The 17,546-nt window shown below is 34.4% G+C and overlaps 1 protein-coding gene across 4 annotated transcripts in view; it reads left to right on the top strand.

Moving 5' to 3' along the window:
• Positions 1 to 17,546, top strand: part of Lar (tyrosine-protein phosphatase Lar) — a 284,959-nt gene that overhangs the window by 10,389 nt on the left and 257,024 nt on the right. For all 4 annotated transcript variants that reach the window (XM_085188748.1, XM_085188747.1, XM_085188746.1 and 1 more), the window contains exon 2: positions 5,446 to 5,499. In XM_085188748.1, the coding sequence (XP_085044874.1) occupies positions 5,479 to 5,499 (21 nt within the window). In that variant the 5' untranslated portion in view covers positions 5,446 to 5,478. The remainder of the gene's footprint in view (positions 1 to 5,445; positions 5,500 to 17,546) is intronic.

The following is a 17,546-nucleotide window of genomic DNA, read 5'->3' as shown; positions in this document are numbered from 1 at the left end:
CAAAAGATATTCTTGATAGCAAAGAAACACAAAGCAAAAACTGGCAACCAAAGTAATTCGAAGCGTTCTGTAACACAGTTCTCACAAAGATCGCGAGCACATGTTACCCTATTTAGTATTATATCCGAGCTATTAGGAAACGTCACAAACATCTATCTAGAGGCTGAATCTAGCGCATCTCGGTAATCTCGCAGTGGGCCGGGAGCTCGGCTCGGAACAAAGATAAACGGTATATTTTCCTTTGATGTTAAAAAACACTTTTTAAAGGATAAAGGCAGGCAGGATTTTACGGTTATAGTTTGCACGTGATTATTCGGTGTGAGGTGCATCGTTTCGTTTATGTATCGCTTTTATAAAAAGAAGATGTAATCCGGTTAGGTTCATGCTTAAAGGAATGTAACAAAAAAGGAAACTGCATGGATGTATGCTGATTACGTTTTATATTTAAAAAGGCAACTGTTAAATAATACACGTTAACCTATTATTATATTTAATTAGTTATTTTTTTTGAATTGAGGCCAGTTGTGGCGCAGGGGCAAAAAGTGTTAGTGTAAACGCAAGAGGTTGTGAGTTCGATTCCCAATTGAGATCCGCTCCTCAACACGAAATGCCTTCAGAATTCGGTGAAAAGTAGGGAGCGGAGTATCTTAATACTAAACTCCTTATGCCTAACTCTTTATACTTAACCTTTATACTTATTTATACTAGATTGGCTTTTCCCGCAAACAAACGAAAGAAAAGCATTTAAGTAAAGGCAACAGTTTATTGTTAATTTATCACAGGATGCCCTTTGATATATTGGATATATTGGTTATATGGCGTGAATTGGTTACTACTCACCTATGCCCAATTTCTATGTCCAATATTAGACCATTGTTCCCAAAGCAATACTAATTGAACTGATTTCTTTTAATGGTTGCGTGTCTTTCGTACACAAGACGTAAATACAAATAAAGGTGAAGTTTGAAATAGTTTGAAATAGTGATATTTGTGGATCCGCAACGTTCATTTACTTAGTTTTAAAATTTGCAACTTCAACGATGAATATGTAAGCTATCTTATTAAAACAGGGTAACACGCTGTTATTACCCATATATTATAACTTTAGATACTTAAACTACAAAATATTATTTTTAATGTGTTGTGTAAGCCTGATAGTATAATTACTTACGTGCTACATATTGATGGTATCACGGACGGCGCTGTTAAAATATGTCAGACCGGTAAAATGATAATGGATTTAAATCTCATTTGGTATTTTATATTTTAAAAAAATGGTGATCAGAATCTCTTTGTTTCGCTTATAGTGTCTGTTAGAGTCAACCACAGTGGGATTAGTAAAGATGATATGAAAAGATAAAGATGATATGAGAGCAAATTAGTTAAAAAAATAATAATTGAGCGGCCATTTTATGATTGTTTTCTCGACAATGTTTTTAAAGGTTAAATGAGGTATCCTCATTAGCCTTTAACCTTTATTCTTGCATAATTTTTTTATGCAATTTTTACTGCAATCGTTCTTATGTAAAGCATCTGGATGAATATAAAGTATCTGAGGACGATCTTCGTCACTTCTACTACAACTTTACACACCTGCGCTACACTACGTAGGTATTAAATAGATATTATGTTTTCGAACTTCTTAGTCCGCTCTTGTTTCAAAATGTTGAAGTTTAATCTACATTTATAGTTGAAAGACAATAAAAAACTTCAATTTATATTGCACATGCAAGAAATTACATGAGAAATGAACACACGACCTTTGACTTAACAGTTCTGCCCATACGCCACTGACGACGCAATGTGTTTTTCGTAATATGTGAAAGAGGCATTTAACAGACGTTTCGTGCAATCTGAAACCATAATTATTGTTTTTATAAAACCGAAAACAAAAATACGAATAAAAGTAGGTGCGAAAGTTGCAGAACTTTTAGCAAAATTTTACTTTAAACGTACAATTTTTGTTACAAAACAACCCATGCCAACTAATTAAAACAATTTTTCCAAAGGGACATCCGAAGTGCAAAGTTTTATATTGTATACGTAAATATCCACAATGTACACATACGTTCGTCTGGATTTTTCAAATACACTCGTCTAACAGCGCCTAGGGGAATAATATAGCGCCCACGTGAAATGGGGACCGGGGTACCTTAAATCGACGCGTTGAGGGAAACCCTGGCACAATGCAGACAGAAGTGATTTTACGTCAAGTTTTCATTTACAGCCCTTTCGGTGGAGGAAAGCTTTGCCAAAATAATGACTTACAAGTGCGGCCGTGATTCCGACACGTTTTTTTTGTCAACACTTACTTTGTTTTTGTAGGGCAATTGTAAAACATGATTGCTGTTGAAAATGTGCTTTAGATTTGAATATATATGTATGTATTACGACGATTGCTTACAGTGCCAATCAATTATTTATACCATCCTGTTTTATGTAATGTAAAACATAAAGTAAGTGCTAACAATAATGGAAACCATATGGTGGTACATAATTATAGACCACATGCTTATGGTGAATAAAGAAAAAAACATTTAGATCTTTTTAGGGTTCCGTAACTCTTAAAGAAAAAAGGAACCCTTATATGATAAGCTTTTATCTCAGGAACGCTTGGGTATTTGTACGGAATCCTTGTTGGGCAAGGCCGACTCGCGCTAAAAATAAGTTATTTGCAAATAAACATTGTTGCTTGGTTCACAAACGGTCCCACGTTTCTGATGGTTGTAAATTTATTAACGTTTCAGTACTTTTTTCATAATGGTAACAAATAATAATATTCTTTAAAAAAATATGTTGTATATTTGTTTATTTGTTTAATGAATTCGGATTATCACAAAAACCTTCGCCGCCTAATGTGTGATGATAATTAATTCATACAGAAAACATCGTATGAAAAAATATTAGCCAAAATATAAAATAAAAATCCCTTTTTGTTGGACCATTGTGTTGTGCAAACAAAGAAACCAATTACAGAATTTTATTTGTTTACGCCCCACAATTAAGAATGGATTTTAATGAGCTTTCAGCGTCAGCTAATTCTTTGTAAGCTTAGAAGTTAATTTTCATCCTGATTTTCCCCTTGCGTTTTGATGTCAGTTTAACTAAATACTTGCTAAGGAATTACTTGATGATTAGATGTAAATAGTTGCTGCTATATCCGTTGTTGCTTTTCTATAAAAATATTAATATTAAATAAAATTAACCCTTTAAATTATTTTCATAATTAAATGGTCGTAGCCAAAGTAAACAAAAATATTTATCATTTTTATTATAAGTGTAAAATTGTATGAAACGTATCTGTACTCGGACTAGGAAAAGAAATGTTTAAAAGATGTCCAAAAGCGGTCACATGGATTTTGGTCCATTTATGTTTCATATTATACAAAGAATATATTTTAAAATAGAAATTGAAAATCTTGATGCAAGAAATTAAAGTTCAACAATCCGTCTCGTCTTGCCCCTTTGCTTTGTACTCACATACATTAGTAAATCTTTTATCGCAGTACAAATGGACGTTTTCGTATCAATGTCCTTTAGTATTCTTTGTTGGCAAGTAAGAGATATCGTCTAGTCTCACTCTCGTTAGGTTTTCAAAGGTCATTGACCCTGCAAACCTTTTTGTCATGCTACTATGGATGTTCAGTCAGCCGCTGATACTGTTCCACATAGCCGTTATAGTCATATTGCTTGGTTTAGCAATAAAACGTTATTTATAGAATAATAGAACGAAAGTTGATTTTTCTTTGAGTTAGGTAATTGGTACTATTTATGCAAGATTGGAATCGAGAAATATATCAAGTTTATAGCGTTCTATATATGTCTTTTATAAATATAGTAAGTCAATATTTATATGTAAGTATTGATAACTGTATGTATAATAATATTAATATATGTTTATATTTGAAAAAAAAAATGTTATATAAAATAATTAATATCAATAGGTTTTTCCTTGCGCTAATTTTAAAATCAATTACAAATTGTTTAACTACATTCTTTTATCCTTTTTTATAATTGTTAAAACGCCAAACATAGCATTTTACACGATAGCGTTTATTCAGTAACTATTAAGGTAGGTAAGTATATTAACATGAGCTTCACAATGAGACTTATTCTTCCCCCCACTTTCTGTCGAATTCTGGGGGTTATACACTTGTTGAGTGGCGGACCCTGAAGCCGCGCCTTGCCTTGTTACCAGAGCGAGGAAATGAAAATATCAAACATTTATTTTCTCAAGTAGGCTTCGAATCCATAACTAGTCGCGCTTACAGTCGCAGTCTTGTGCCCTGGCGCCACGAGTGGCCATCACTATATTACTATAGACACATATTTAACTTGAATACATTATATTTTGGCTTATAAGTTATTTTATGCTGGTTCATGTGTTTACTGAAATTAAAACATGTTTATTATAAATATCCATCATCCTATAAGTACTCTTTAAGTAGTTGAAAGAAGAGTGGGTTTGATAGAGACTAGAGGGGGAGTATGGTGCTTTATCAAAGTGTCAAGAAGATAACGTTAATTATTAAAATGAATTATACTCAAAATAATGTTTTTGTTATTCCTACTAGTCATTAGGTGAGGCTGTCGTGAAGCAGTGGCACAGCGTGTGTTATGTAAACGATACGGTTTTTAGGTTTCATTGATTCCTACTCGAGGAAATTAATCATTTAATATTTTTCTTTCTCTGGTAACCAGACAAAACGCGGGGTTGAGTTCTGTCTTTTAACACGCAATGCTTCGAAAGTTCTTTAGAAAAAATCTTCACAGTCCACTTAATAGAAACTGTGATGGGTCTAATTTATTAAAAACGAAAGGATTGTAACATACCACAAGTAAATTAATATCAATGATAATTTGTTGTTGTCACTGCATTATATATAGAGTTACACAGATAAATCTGCATTAAAAACATATATTTAAAGGGCACCAAGTGTCTATTTACGGGATGCAGGTTAAAGCTGAAAAGAAAAAAAAAGTAGGACATTATTATATATATAAAATATTTTTTAATTATTGTATTTTTTATTGCTTAAGTATATAACGTTTATATTTATAGCTGGCAATAAGTTTAGCTCAAATATTAATAACATTGTAATTTCTGTTGGTGCAAAAAAATCATTAAAAAATTGCATGTTCATTGCAATAAAAACATCACCGATTACAAGTATAATTACAAATAGCCATACTGTACTTATTTATATGTATATGCATATAAACAATGACCTATTTACCAGATACCTCTCTAAATAATGAAATGGTTGCTACCATATTGTGCTTTAAAAGATATCTTTTTTTAGGGTGTGCAAACAAACCTTTGATCAAAAAACAAAAACCCGGACCAAGCCTCCTGTGTAGTCCAGCTTTTGTTTTCGATGACAATGACGCTTGCCTTTGAGGGTGCTTTTTCTTAAAAATAATATACTTTTTTTTTCATTTCAGACATTTAGTTACTAACGGAGCGACGGGCTGAAGATGAATTTTAAGATATCACCCGTAAGTATATAGTTTTTAATTTATTCTTACGAGTTTTTTAAAATAAATAAAGTAAAATTAACTTTAAAATTAAAATACGCATCACAATCGTTTTTTCATATTAACTTACAGTGACATCTATTATGAAAAAAGTGTAATACGTTCGAAATACCAATGGGACGGTGTAGTTAACGCAGATGTTCCTAGATGGCATTGCTTTAGAAAGTTTTTAGAAAACGCGGTAGATGGCGTTGTTACGCTCAGAGAGAGTTGTAAGGACATTTTCAGGGATGAACCGGAAAAACTAAGTTTTCATTACATTTTGTCTATCCTCTGGTAGAGGGCGTTTCATACAATTTTATAAGAAGTTACTCTCTTATTGAATAGATGGCAATATTTTGTATTTAAAATCTCTAATATTTTTGCTTATATTTTTTTTAGTTTCACGCTGTATCCCGTACATAGCGGGGTAGACAGAGAGAACCTCGGAACCTCATGTTCCCCATTTTCTCTCGGATACCGGATACTTATTTACTTATTTTCACGCTTTATCCCTAGCGGGGTAGTCAGAGAGAACGGAGCGCCAAACGCTACGGTCTCCACATACCTCTTTCGCCTCGTCCACTGTCATCAACTTCTTCATACATGCCCTTCAGGGGGTCATCATGCTTTTTACGTTTTTACTTAAAAGCATGAGGATACAGGATAGTTTACGCAATTGGGTTCCCGCAAGCCATATACTCGGTCCCCAATACATTATAGTTAGTAAGTTAACAGTATAGTTTGAGACTGCTGCCCTTAATCGTTCCAGATCACTACGCGCTCCAGCGTCAATCAGTTCTCATAGTTGAGTATTGTCTTCGGCAAACATAATCATCCATGATCTTGGATGTGACCCGAGACAGTATCTAGTACTATACGAGTATTTAATAAGAACGGACTAAGATCTGAGCCCCGGTGATCCTCCACAGTGATTACTACTATTAAGTAGTAATATCGTCGTGGCGCAGGGGTACAAGGGCGTGACTGTAACGCGGCGGTTGAGGGTTCGATCCCCTTTCGGCGAAATGAATTATTATTTATTTATTAAAAATTTCATTTCTTCGCTCTGGCAGCAAGGCAAAAGCCCGGCGTTGAATTATTCCACTTAGCACGCAATGCCTCGAAAAAATCAGCGCAAAGTGGAGAACGGAGCGTTTTAACACTAAGTTCCCTCTGCCGTTTTTAATTAATTACTTATTCGAATGTAATTGTGAGTTGACTAAAAATCTTGAATTTTAACATACCCCTTTGACATCGCGTGTTACTAAGTTTCGCTTTGACGGAACGGCTTTAAGTATATGTTGCTGTTATATTATAAATAACGTTCAGGTGAAATTACAATTGAAGGAAATTGAAATATGTAGGGGTCTAGTATCTTACACGAACTTCCCTCTCTAAACACCGTAAAATGCAGCACATGTTTACAGATGTAACCAGATGATTTATACAGCTTACATTCATTTATTACAATTGAAGGAAAGTATTAAATATTTTGCCAAAATTAAAAAGAGAATTTAAGTATTAAATATTTTTCCAAAATTAAAAAGAGAAAGTTATTATTAATGACTTAAAATAACACCTCAATTCGATTCGATCGAGGCACGATAAGCCATTCATTTATATAAATGTTTCATCTCCAATTTTTCCGATATATCGGTTGATTAATAAACAATACAGGCACCGCAGGTTACAATAAATACAGGCGCAGATACGCCCAACAATTTAGCTGCAAATAAATATCTAGTGGTTAGAATTTTGAACATTCGTTTTGATCGTTTCAAGCACAGCATCGATTCAATTAACTGTAGGCTTGTGTGCACTGTGCAGCTATTCACACTCACGGGAGGTTGCATAGCGAATGAGGTCTATAGTCTATAGTAGTGCAAAATCCTGCATGTCTGCGTACAGCGCTTTTGTCGTAAATTTAAGCGGCGCGAGGCGCTCCGCCCCGAGCGGGTCGCACAGCGGCACCGAGCACGCCTGTTCCGGATATTCACCGTTACGAATGGGTTTATTAAGACTAAATATTACAATTTCCCGGCAACTATTGCGATAGTTGGAATTGCTAATGCAGCACAGCGACGGAGGAAACCAGTGAAAAGATGCGCTTTAACCGACCCGTCCCGCCCGACGCTGCCGGTTTCCTGTTTTATGAACGGCGAAATTGCAGTTTCACGCCGAGTTGCTAACTAAAGCGGGATGTTGTTCTTTACACTAATTTAAACTATTCGTTTTCGCGGCTGACAGCGTTGAGATTTCTCACTTTAGGATAAAGCGTTAGAATTTTTCTTCGAGATAAAAAGTTACACTTATCATCGTAATCGCAAAGAAAAGGCAATAATAACGTCCAGACGCGTTGTGAGATAGTCCTTAGGAAAAGGGGCCGCGTTTCGCAACCACAAATTACTATGATTTAATATTGCTTAGTTATCTGCGGGTTGGTAATTTGTTAGCGCCTCCAAAGCCCGCGCCCGCTGCCATTGTTGCGCCGCCGTCGTCTTTTGTTCGTCGCCCGCCGCGCACGATACGATCTTGAGTTATTGTGATTAGGATTCTTTGCTAACTGAAGTTAACTCGCTAATTGCCTAATTATCGTTTGGATTTTACTAATTACTATATTAGGGATTTGGCGTTCCATAATCCCTGTTGACGTAACAACTAACGTACCTATCTACATAGACTATAAATTAAAAGTTTTACTAATAACTTTTTTACTTATTATTCATACTTTAAAAATAACAATTGTCTGGTAGCCGCTATTGCGGGCAGCAATAACATTTACTTTATGTACAGCGGCTGGCTTACTTTAATTAAAACATGCACGCATGCACCGGGTACTGTCATTTGATTAACAAAACCCATACGTTCAAGTGGGCCAATGTATTAACAACGTCGCCTTCGCTCATACTATGTATGGGGTTGTACGGGGTTGTATGGGGTTAATATTTCAGCGGGCGTCACGCACTCGGCACTTTCATTTCATATAGTGCCCGAATCGATATACAGGCTGGCTTTTTCAATTAGTGAAAACATCCAATTGTCATAGTGTAATTGCCGGTTTGTTATCCATCCATCTTGACTTGTGTAATGGTGGTCATCAGGGAAATGAGTCGCTCTGCTGTCGATCAGGCCAGCTTTGTTTGTGGCGGTATAGCTTTTGGTGTTAGCGCTAGATGTATGTTGAACTGCTTTATCGTGTTTGCATTTTGCATCGTCTGTCAATGTGTCGTTAGATTTTTCGAGACAGATCGTAATCTAAAATGAGATGTAATATCTGTTTTGGTAGATAGATAAAAATAAAACTTACAAAATCGGTTCTCAGCAGGAGCCTGGTCGCGGGGAGATATTTAAATAGAAATTTGTTACTAGAATATTTTTCTATTAATATTAAACCATAGACGGAAGCGATATAAATGTACTTAAGTCAAAATCAAAATATTTTTTTGTGTGAAGTAAAATATCTTCTTTTCCATCAAAATGATACTATGTTCTTTTTGTATATCTACAGCTTCTCGTAGAAACTTAACATATTTTCTGTCATTGTGAAATTTTAAAAATTAAAAAGTTAACTCAAAGAATCAGGCGTTATACTTTTCAACAGGACGTTTTCACCGTTGTTCTTTTAATGCTTTATTATTAAAGTTAGATTTTTTCAAATTAAGTTATTTTCTCGCAACTTCATCAGTGTTTGTAAAAAATGTTTCAAATATGTGCTTTAACCATAGGTCCCCAGGTTCCCTCTGTCTACCCTGCTATGTACCGTATTTTTATCTCTGCTTTACGCTAACATAATAAATTGCGAATTGTTAAAACAATATTGTTTTACCTATACTATGTCACTTAAAGACAAACAATAAAAAATATCTGTATATTCTCTTTATATTAGTTTTCTTAATTGTTCGATTCACTATAGTAGTAGAGGGGTGCAATTAATAAACATCTCCAAAAGGCTGCGGCGGCAAGGAATGCTGCGCAGACTTTCAGCTTGCGTGCCACACCCCATTCATTTGCCGTCGAGTGCTTCCGCGCATTTATCAATCTACTTCGCTCTAGATCTATACGTTTTATTACGTGTAGTACATTTTTAAAGATACTGGAAATTAATTATTTTAGTAGTTCTCTTTGTGGTTTTGTCGTTGTATTTTGAAAATTTACCTGCTTGCTTATAGTAAATACTAATGTATAAGTTAAGTCTATTGTAAATATATCTATCAAATGCTCATAATATGTTCTAAATGGTATTAAACATACTTTTCGGAATTAATAGTAGGTAAATGAAGTGAAATTACATTTTACCTAATGTTTTATTTTGTATTATAGTTAGGTACTAGTGTCGTTTACTTAGCTTACGGGTGGATTTTACAAGTCGTTTTATCCTTACCTGAAATTTCCGACAATTTTCTCTCAGTGTGTGTCTCTACATTTCTTAAGGACATACATTCCAAATTGCAGCTCTCTACGGACAGTATGTTCAGCTGTGCGTTATCTGTAAGTCACTGGAAGAGAAACGTAACAGCTTGATACAAACATATGAATATACATGAAAATAAAATAAAATATTAATAAAATAAAATATTAATATTGATAAAATATATTAATAAAATATATTACATAAACCGTCAAGAAATTAAAAGTGTCTAAAAGCACATTATCCCTAAAATATATATTTTTTTTAGTTTAACGCTGTAAACATTTATTAGGGATAAAAATAGAAGGAATATAATAACAAAGAAAATGTTGACAATTGCTTAAGCTATAAACACAATAAATAAATATAGGCCATGCCATGCCAATCCTCTCACAACCTCATACAGAGAACTGCCCTCATACGAAATAATCGCGTAAATTGAACACAAATTCTCTAAAACCTGACAATTTGAAGTAATTGGTAAAACGGGAGAGATCAGCGACGTGATGCGAATGTATGTTTTTGTTGTAAATTACCCGCAGCGCATTGAATATTCAAGCGTCACTGAAAACACCGTCACCGAGCGTGCATGCATAGTGCATAGTGCATAGTGCATTGTGCATACGCTGCAATAATCACATACTATACTAGGAAACAAGATTTGGCGTCATACCGCCGTTTAGGTTATCACAATGTTTATCGCCGCTGTATTTAAATGCCACATTTCCTAGTTTATATTTTGTGAAATTCATTTTGATTTTTAGAATAAACATAATATGAATGTACGTATAGGGTATGCCTTTATGGACATGGCTATATGAATAATATAATAGGGTCCAGTCGAATTGCTCGTTTGATATGAGTTTATTAATTAATTTAAATTTGTTTTTGTTAATGTTTATTATTGCGTTAACTGTGTACGTGTTTTTGATTTTTTTGTGAATATATTTAATTATAAACTGCAAATTATTAGGTAATTATTACAAAGAACAAATATATAAATCGTTTATTTAATAATAGTAATATCTCAATATTGTGACTCCATTCGCTTGATGGCTCTATATTTTACAGAATGAGGACGAATCGCTATGGTTTTTTTTATTATTTTTAACATTGTAAAATGAATTTTGGCATTCCATCTGCTAACCGTCCCACCTGCCAACTTGAATGCAAATAGTTATTCCGGACTTACAAGTTGGAAGTTAAAGTCAGTATTTCTACTACTAAAATCCACAGTGAAGTGATTTCGACGTCGGTTATGATATTCCAATATTATATTTAAGAAGATTAAAATAATATATTAGCACCAAACCATAGATATCGCTATAAACAATATTTTATTAAAAAACTGTAGACGTATTTTGAATAAATTGAATTGTTGAAAAAATATTGACATTTTCCTAATATTAAACTAGTAGGTATACTGGTATCGTTCTTTCTCCCAATTCCATAACGAAAAGTTGTTTTTTGGTAAAACTCTACGAGGCAGGTAGAATTTTCAGTTACCTTGGAGACATTGTGTGCTGCGCTTGTATGAATCATTTTGGCGAATATGGATCGAACTTAATTAAATTGAAACACCTAATAAAATTTTAAAAAATATTAACCTTTGGCGAAGAAGCGGGCGAAGCCGCGTTTGAGTCTCTAGTATGCTTTATAAATAATCTCTTATTTCTTCAACGATATTTAATAGTTTCTTTAATTTTCACAATATAAAATAATAATTAATAATTTTCGTTAATAATTTATTAAATCCGCTTCGTCATCTCAATTTCGTTTACTACTAACTACAATTAAGTTCATTAAACTCAAGTTTAATAAGTGAAAGCCGATCTGAACTCGATATAGCAACGCAAATGGTTCACCGTAATTGTTTCTCAATGTTTCATTGCTTAATTGTTTCAATTAGAATATTTACGCGGTGGTAATTTATATGTTAATAAATGTAGTGGTTTTAGTTAAGTAATGTTCTTATTGATTTCATTAGTTGTATTTACTTTTATATTTAACATTATTACAAGTAATTACTATGATCGATTAATAAATAAAAGAGGGCAGTGGTGGCCCAGAGGTACCAGTGTGTGGCTGTAAACGTCGACTGCTTGTGGGTTTGATCCCCACTCGGCGAAATGAAATATTTATAGAAATTTATTTTATATAAATATATAGAGTCTTAACACTAGGTTCCTTCTACCTACCCTGCTGTGTGCGGGATACAGCGCGAAGCTGATTTGATTTATAAATCATAATATGTATGGGTAAGTTAAGCGTAAGTTTAACTAATGAGCTTATTAGTATAAAAACTTATGATATGCAAGGTTAGTGCTATATGTGCCTACATGCGTAAATAAATATTTTTAGTAATACAGTAAATAAACTAAAAATAGAAAAATCTTTTACAATACACCTTTCCTAACATTAATGTAAATGCATATTTATTACTTATTCAAATCTAAGTTACTTCCTTCTTTTGTATACAGAATGATTAATCAATTCTCGATTTTGTTGGCCCAGTGAAGCATACGCGCGGTTAGATTTGTACTCGTTCACCCGACGCTTCTTGTTTGAGGTCACTTCGACCGCACAGTATCTTTAAGATGCGCCACTCTGAAAGGGACGTCTCTACATGGGGGAAAGGACCAGAGTTATATAGAATATTATTTTGTCCTTTGATCGTTGACGCGTATCGGAGGGTTGAGATTTGAATGTAAGTAGGTACCCCCCGACAAAAAACAGCAACAATGTTTATTCAGTGGAGCAGCCGGTCCACTAAATTTATTTGTAGCAATATTGTGATACGATTCTTTAAGTGTAATCTACTTTAAATATTATTTTTTTTGTAAAAATTGTGCAGATATTTTTAAAGCTTCACACTATATCCCGCGTATATTAAGGGGAATCCTAAAGGGAACTTAATGTTAAGACGCTTAGTTCTGGGGAACGGAGTGTATTGTGGAGATATGGTAAATTTTCGAGGTATTGTGTATAGGTCGTTGGAATTCAAGGGGAACGGCCCTCTTTTACTAATGCGACGAAATGAAAATAATTCATTTCACCAAATGAGAATTGAACCTCCAACCGTCGAGTATGAAGTCAGACGTTATCCCACTCCGCATAACGGCCTCAAATATTCAGTCATATACTCTTTGATATTCACAAAGTAGCGGGCAGCGGCTGGATGCGAAGAGCTGAAGATCGAGCTCAGTGGCGTGCCATTGGAGAGGCCTATGTCCAGCAGTGGACGAGGACAGGCTGATGATGATGATGATGATGATGATGATGATACTCATTGCACTTAGATCGATAATAAATTATATGTTTAAATAATGTTTTAAATGATCGATAATAGAATAATGAAAATCCGCATCTATTAACAAACGGAAGAGATGCGCTAGCATTCCAATGATTTAGCTATATTTGCGGCCGACCGTGCGACCACCGACGCGGCGTTCTGTACGCACCGTAGGTAATATTCGAATACGCTTCATTTATTTCGAGCCTAAAGCTTGTGCAGCGTTCATCGTGCCAATTTAATTACTTACTGGGGTTACAGGACTTAATTTCCGTCGTGGAATCTCAGGATCTCTCACTCAAGTTGTCGCTTATTAAGTTGGTTAATCACCACGGCTAATTATATCCAGATTTGATCATAATGTTTGTATGTAATGATATTATATCAACATTTATATGAGGCCAGTCGTGGCTTGTTCAGTCCTACGCCATGACTATCCTCATATAAATATAGACGTAAACGTGACATTTTATGAGTTTGATTGCCACTCATTACTTATGGTGTCGAGGCAAAGTGTGGCGTTGAGTTTCATTACTCAACACGCAGTGCCTCCAGACTACGATGGGAAGTGGGGAGCGGAGTGCCTTAACAGTAGTTTCCCTCTGCCTATCATGCTACATGCGGGATACAGTGTGAAATTCATTATAATAATATATTATAATATTCAGTCCATATTTTAATTATCATTATTTGCTTATCTATTCGTTTCCAGGTCGTGTTCATTAATAATGTAATTATTAAATACGACCAAAGAAATTATAGCTCCACCAGGAGCACTAACCATAAACCAATATTGATCGTAGCGACATTTATTTCGACCCGTCTAGCTAATATATAAAACGTTAATTTCAAATAGTTAGCCAGGCTTACGTGTCAATAACTCATAGTAATCCTTATTTTAGTAGTAAATTTTAATATCTATAGCCCAAATGTTATCTTAGTGTCTGTTGCCAGTGAGATACGATACAAGGGTCAATTCTCATTTAATATTCTGCGTTTCGCCCCGGTAATGGAATATCGTTGTGAGCCCGACGCCCGTTGCGATCGATGTATATTTTATATTCGTAAATTGCACGAAATGATAACCGTAACCCTTGTCAAGCCAACTAACATCGAACGTATGCATCGCGCTACGCTTAAAATCACTGCTGCTGTTATTTTTGCTCTCCCCTTTTTTTTTTTTTGGTCGTTTTTTTATGTACTATCTACTGTCAATCCTGAATATTTCCGGCTTTAATATTAGTGTATATATACTAGGAAATAATGAACAAAAATAAGCGATGTTGATACTGTTAGAGATTTACTAATTACCGAATAAATTAAGCTGTTTGTTTATAAAACGTGAATTGATCATTAATTTCTATATTATACGTTTGAGGCCAGTCGTGGCGCAGTGGCGCAAGCGACTGTAAACGCGACAGGTTGGGGGCTCGATTCCCACTCGGAGAAATGAAATATTTAGTAATAATATGATTTCTTCGCTCTGATGTCGATGCAAAGGGCGGCGTTAAGCTCCGCAAAGCAACACACAATGCCTGCCATGAAAATGATCTTGATATATTTTGTTCTACGTTAATTTCTATCTATAACGGGATAAAAGTGTTAAGATAAAAAGAAGAGTTATTTATGCCATAAAGCTCTATAAACAAATGAACGCGTCGGAAAATAGCTACTTAGTTTATTTTGTTTAATATAATAAGAGTTCAATAATTTCAATTCTTTATTTATATTTCTCTATATTAACAGACACCAATCGACACATTAGTTAAAGAAATTATTCCATTCCTTTAGCTTTATATAAATGACGTGCGAAATACGTCTCGACAGCCGCCCGCTGAGCTCTTATTTTATACTTATTGAGCTACCATTTTTATCTACCCCATAAAACGCAATAATGCAGGACGCTTTTAAAATTATATGCAGTGCCGGAGGTGGGGTTTATCCGGGGAATATTCTTTCACTAAACACGTACAATGTGGCGTTCGCTCCACACAAAGTTTAAGCTTACGCCGTCAGCGGAGCTTTTTTAATGATAAACTAAAAGTTCTTACCTTTTTTTATCGTGTTATAGGTACTTTGCTTTAAAAGTGAATGTATCAGTAGGTTAATCTCGCTGTTTTTATTATTTCTGTCTATAACTATTTAACCATAATAAATAGTTCTATATTATAATTACTGGGGATTGACTGTAACGCGACGGCTGTAGGTTCGATTCCCTACTCGAGGGAGCGAATTATTGTTTATTATTATTTTGTTTCCTTCGCTCTGGCACTAAGGCAGTTGAGTTCTGCCACTCAACACGCAATGCCTAGAAAAAAATCGGCGAAAATTCGGGAAAGGAGAGTTTTAACGCTAGGTTCTCTCTGCCCATCCTGCTACATGCGGGATACAGCGTGAAGCTGGTAGTAAAAGAACAAAACTACAATTACCGCTAAGTATTAAATGAGTATAGAAAATATCCTCCAACTACCACTTATTTACAGGATAAAAATAGAGTTAAATCAGAGGCGTTAGCACGTCTCTCATTCTGGGATTGCACTGAAATTGTTCCGGCGCTTCGTGAGGGTGTTTAAGCGTTTTTACCCGGTTTGCTAATGGACGCGGACTCTACTCCCGCTTGTTTAGTATTAATTGCGCCTTTTGTCGCTTACAGCTGCTGTCTCGCCGGCTAGGGGATGCTATTGTGGTTGTGGTGCGAGTGGGACACCTTTACGGTAGAAAACATCCTTAGCGTGGTAATGGTGCAAATTGCTAATGCTATCTAGTTTGCACCTTTTTATTGTTTAGTTTGGGGGTGATTTTTTTTTGGAAATATATGGTTCTTTTTATTTGAGGTGAATTGATATATTTTTCGTTTATATTAGATGCCAGAAAAGTTAATATTGTTATTAGCCGAATAGTGCATTACAAATAAAATAATAATAGTTTCTTTATTTACTTTTGGATACAGTTGGTTTGTTTGTCACGGTCTGTAGTTTCTTTTTTCAACGAATTAATGTTATTTATCGTCGCCATGCCGTAGCATGCTGTGAAACTGTTCGTACCAAGTTTTTAATTAAATTATTCACTTGTTAATAGTTGTTGTAGCGCCCTAAAAGCGTTGTTTGCATTTAATGTGCAGAACGATGTTCGGACGTTAAGGAGTTTGTTTACCTGATGTTTTTGTCTGTGCATTGAATACCAATATATTCATTTTTTTAAAATACATATTGTTAAACATAGAGGTGCGTGATACAAAAGTTTTTTTTTCACTATAAAATATATTACTGATAGATAGTAAAGATGAAAAATAGAAGAAACTATTTGTGACAATCAACCGTTGTCGGCTTATACTATTCTTGTCTGTGTATAAACCTGGAAAAATGGACATCCGCGCTTCGACTTGAAAAAGAAAAACTAAGTAAAATACGATCGATATCCCAGTTTGGAATCAAGTATGCTAAATAAGATGATGCTTATAATGTTAATATATTTTCTATTATAAAAATAACTCTAAGACACCATTTCCTTTATAAAGCACTTAATGTGTCTAGCGGCATTACTTAAGTATGTCCGTAATACGAACGATATTGCTATTAGTATCAATTATCATCCAATACACTTAAATGTGTACCAAAAATTTTTGAGCACTTATTTATTATTAAGTGTAAAATATATTCTTGGGAATATATTTCCATGATGTGGAAAAACATAACAAATATTTTTATATAAAATGTGACAACTGAGACGAACGTAAAAACTTACACTTTGTAGAAATGAACACTATCCTTTAAGTGAGTGTAATATTCGCTTCACATAGGCGTATCATATTTTCCGTCACACGTCATATAAATTTCACGTTTCTTTACCTATCTTATTGATATTGACAAGCTCAGGAGTAGTGTTTTATGCTTATGTATACATATATCTATGTATGTATATAAATAAAAAGCCTCCAGAATTGGTTGGAAGACAGTGGGGAACGGAGTGTTTGCTGCAACACTAGGGTCCCTCTGCCTACCCTGAGATGTGTGGGATACAGCGTGAAGCTAAATATATACATACGCTTATCTGAAATTTTAATTTGAAATTTATAAATCTGTTTTAATTTATTTTTATTCTAATATGTTGAAATAATATAACAAATAATTACTGAATATACAAAATTAATTTTAATGAGAACATTATAGGTATGTTATGAATTTGTTAGCGTTCACAAATATCAAATTGCAAATAAATGTTTACTGCCCCAATCTTTTTTTTTTCAAAAAAAATATAAATTCTGTATATATCGAGTTTGAAACCCTTAAGTCCAATGTCCGCGCTGGCCTCGTACGAAACTTGTTG

The sequence above is a fragment of the Heliconius melpomene genome, chromosome 7 (genome assembly GCF_056956725.1).
Source record: "Heliconius melpomene rosina isolate 202511_hmr_F chromosome 7, ASM5695672v1, whole genome shotgun sequence".
Lineage (NCBI taxonomy): Eukaryota > Metazoa > Arthropoda > Insecta > Lepidoptera > Nymphalidae > Heliconius > Heliconius melpomene.
Note: the sequence above shows the minus strand (reverse complement) of the source record. Positions and strands in the feature narration are given on the sequence as shown.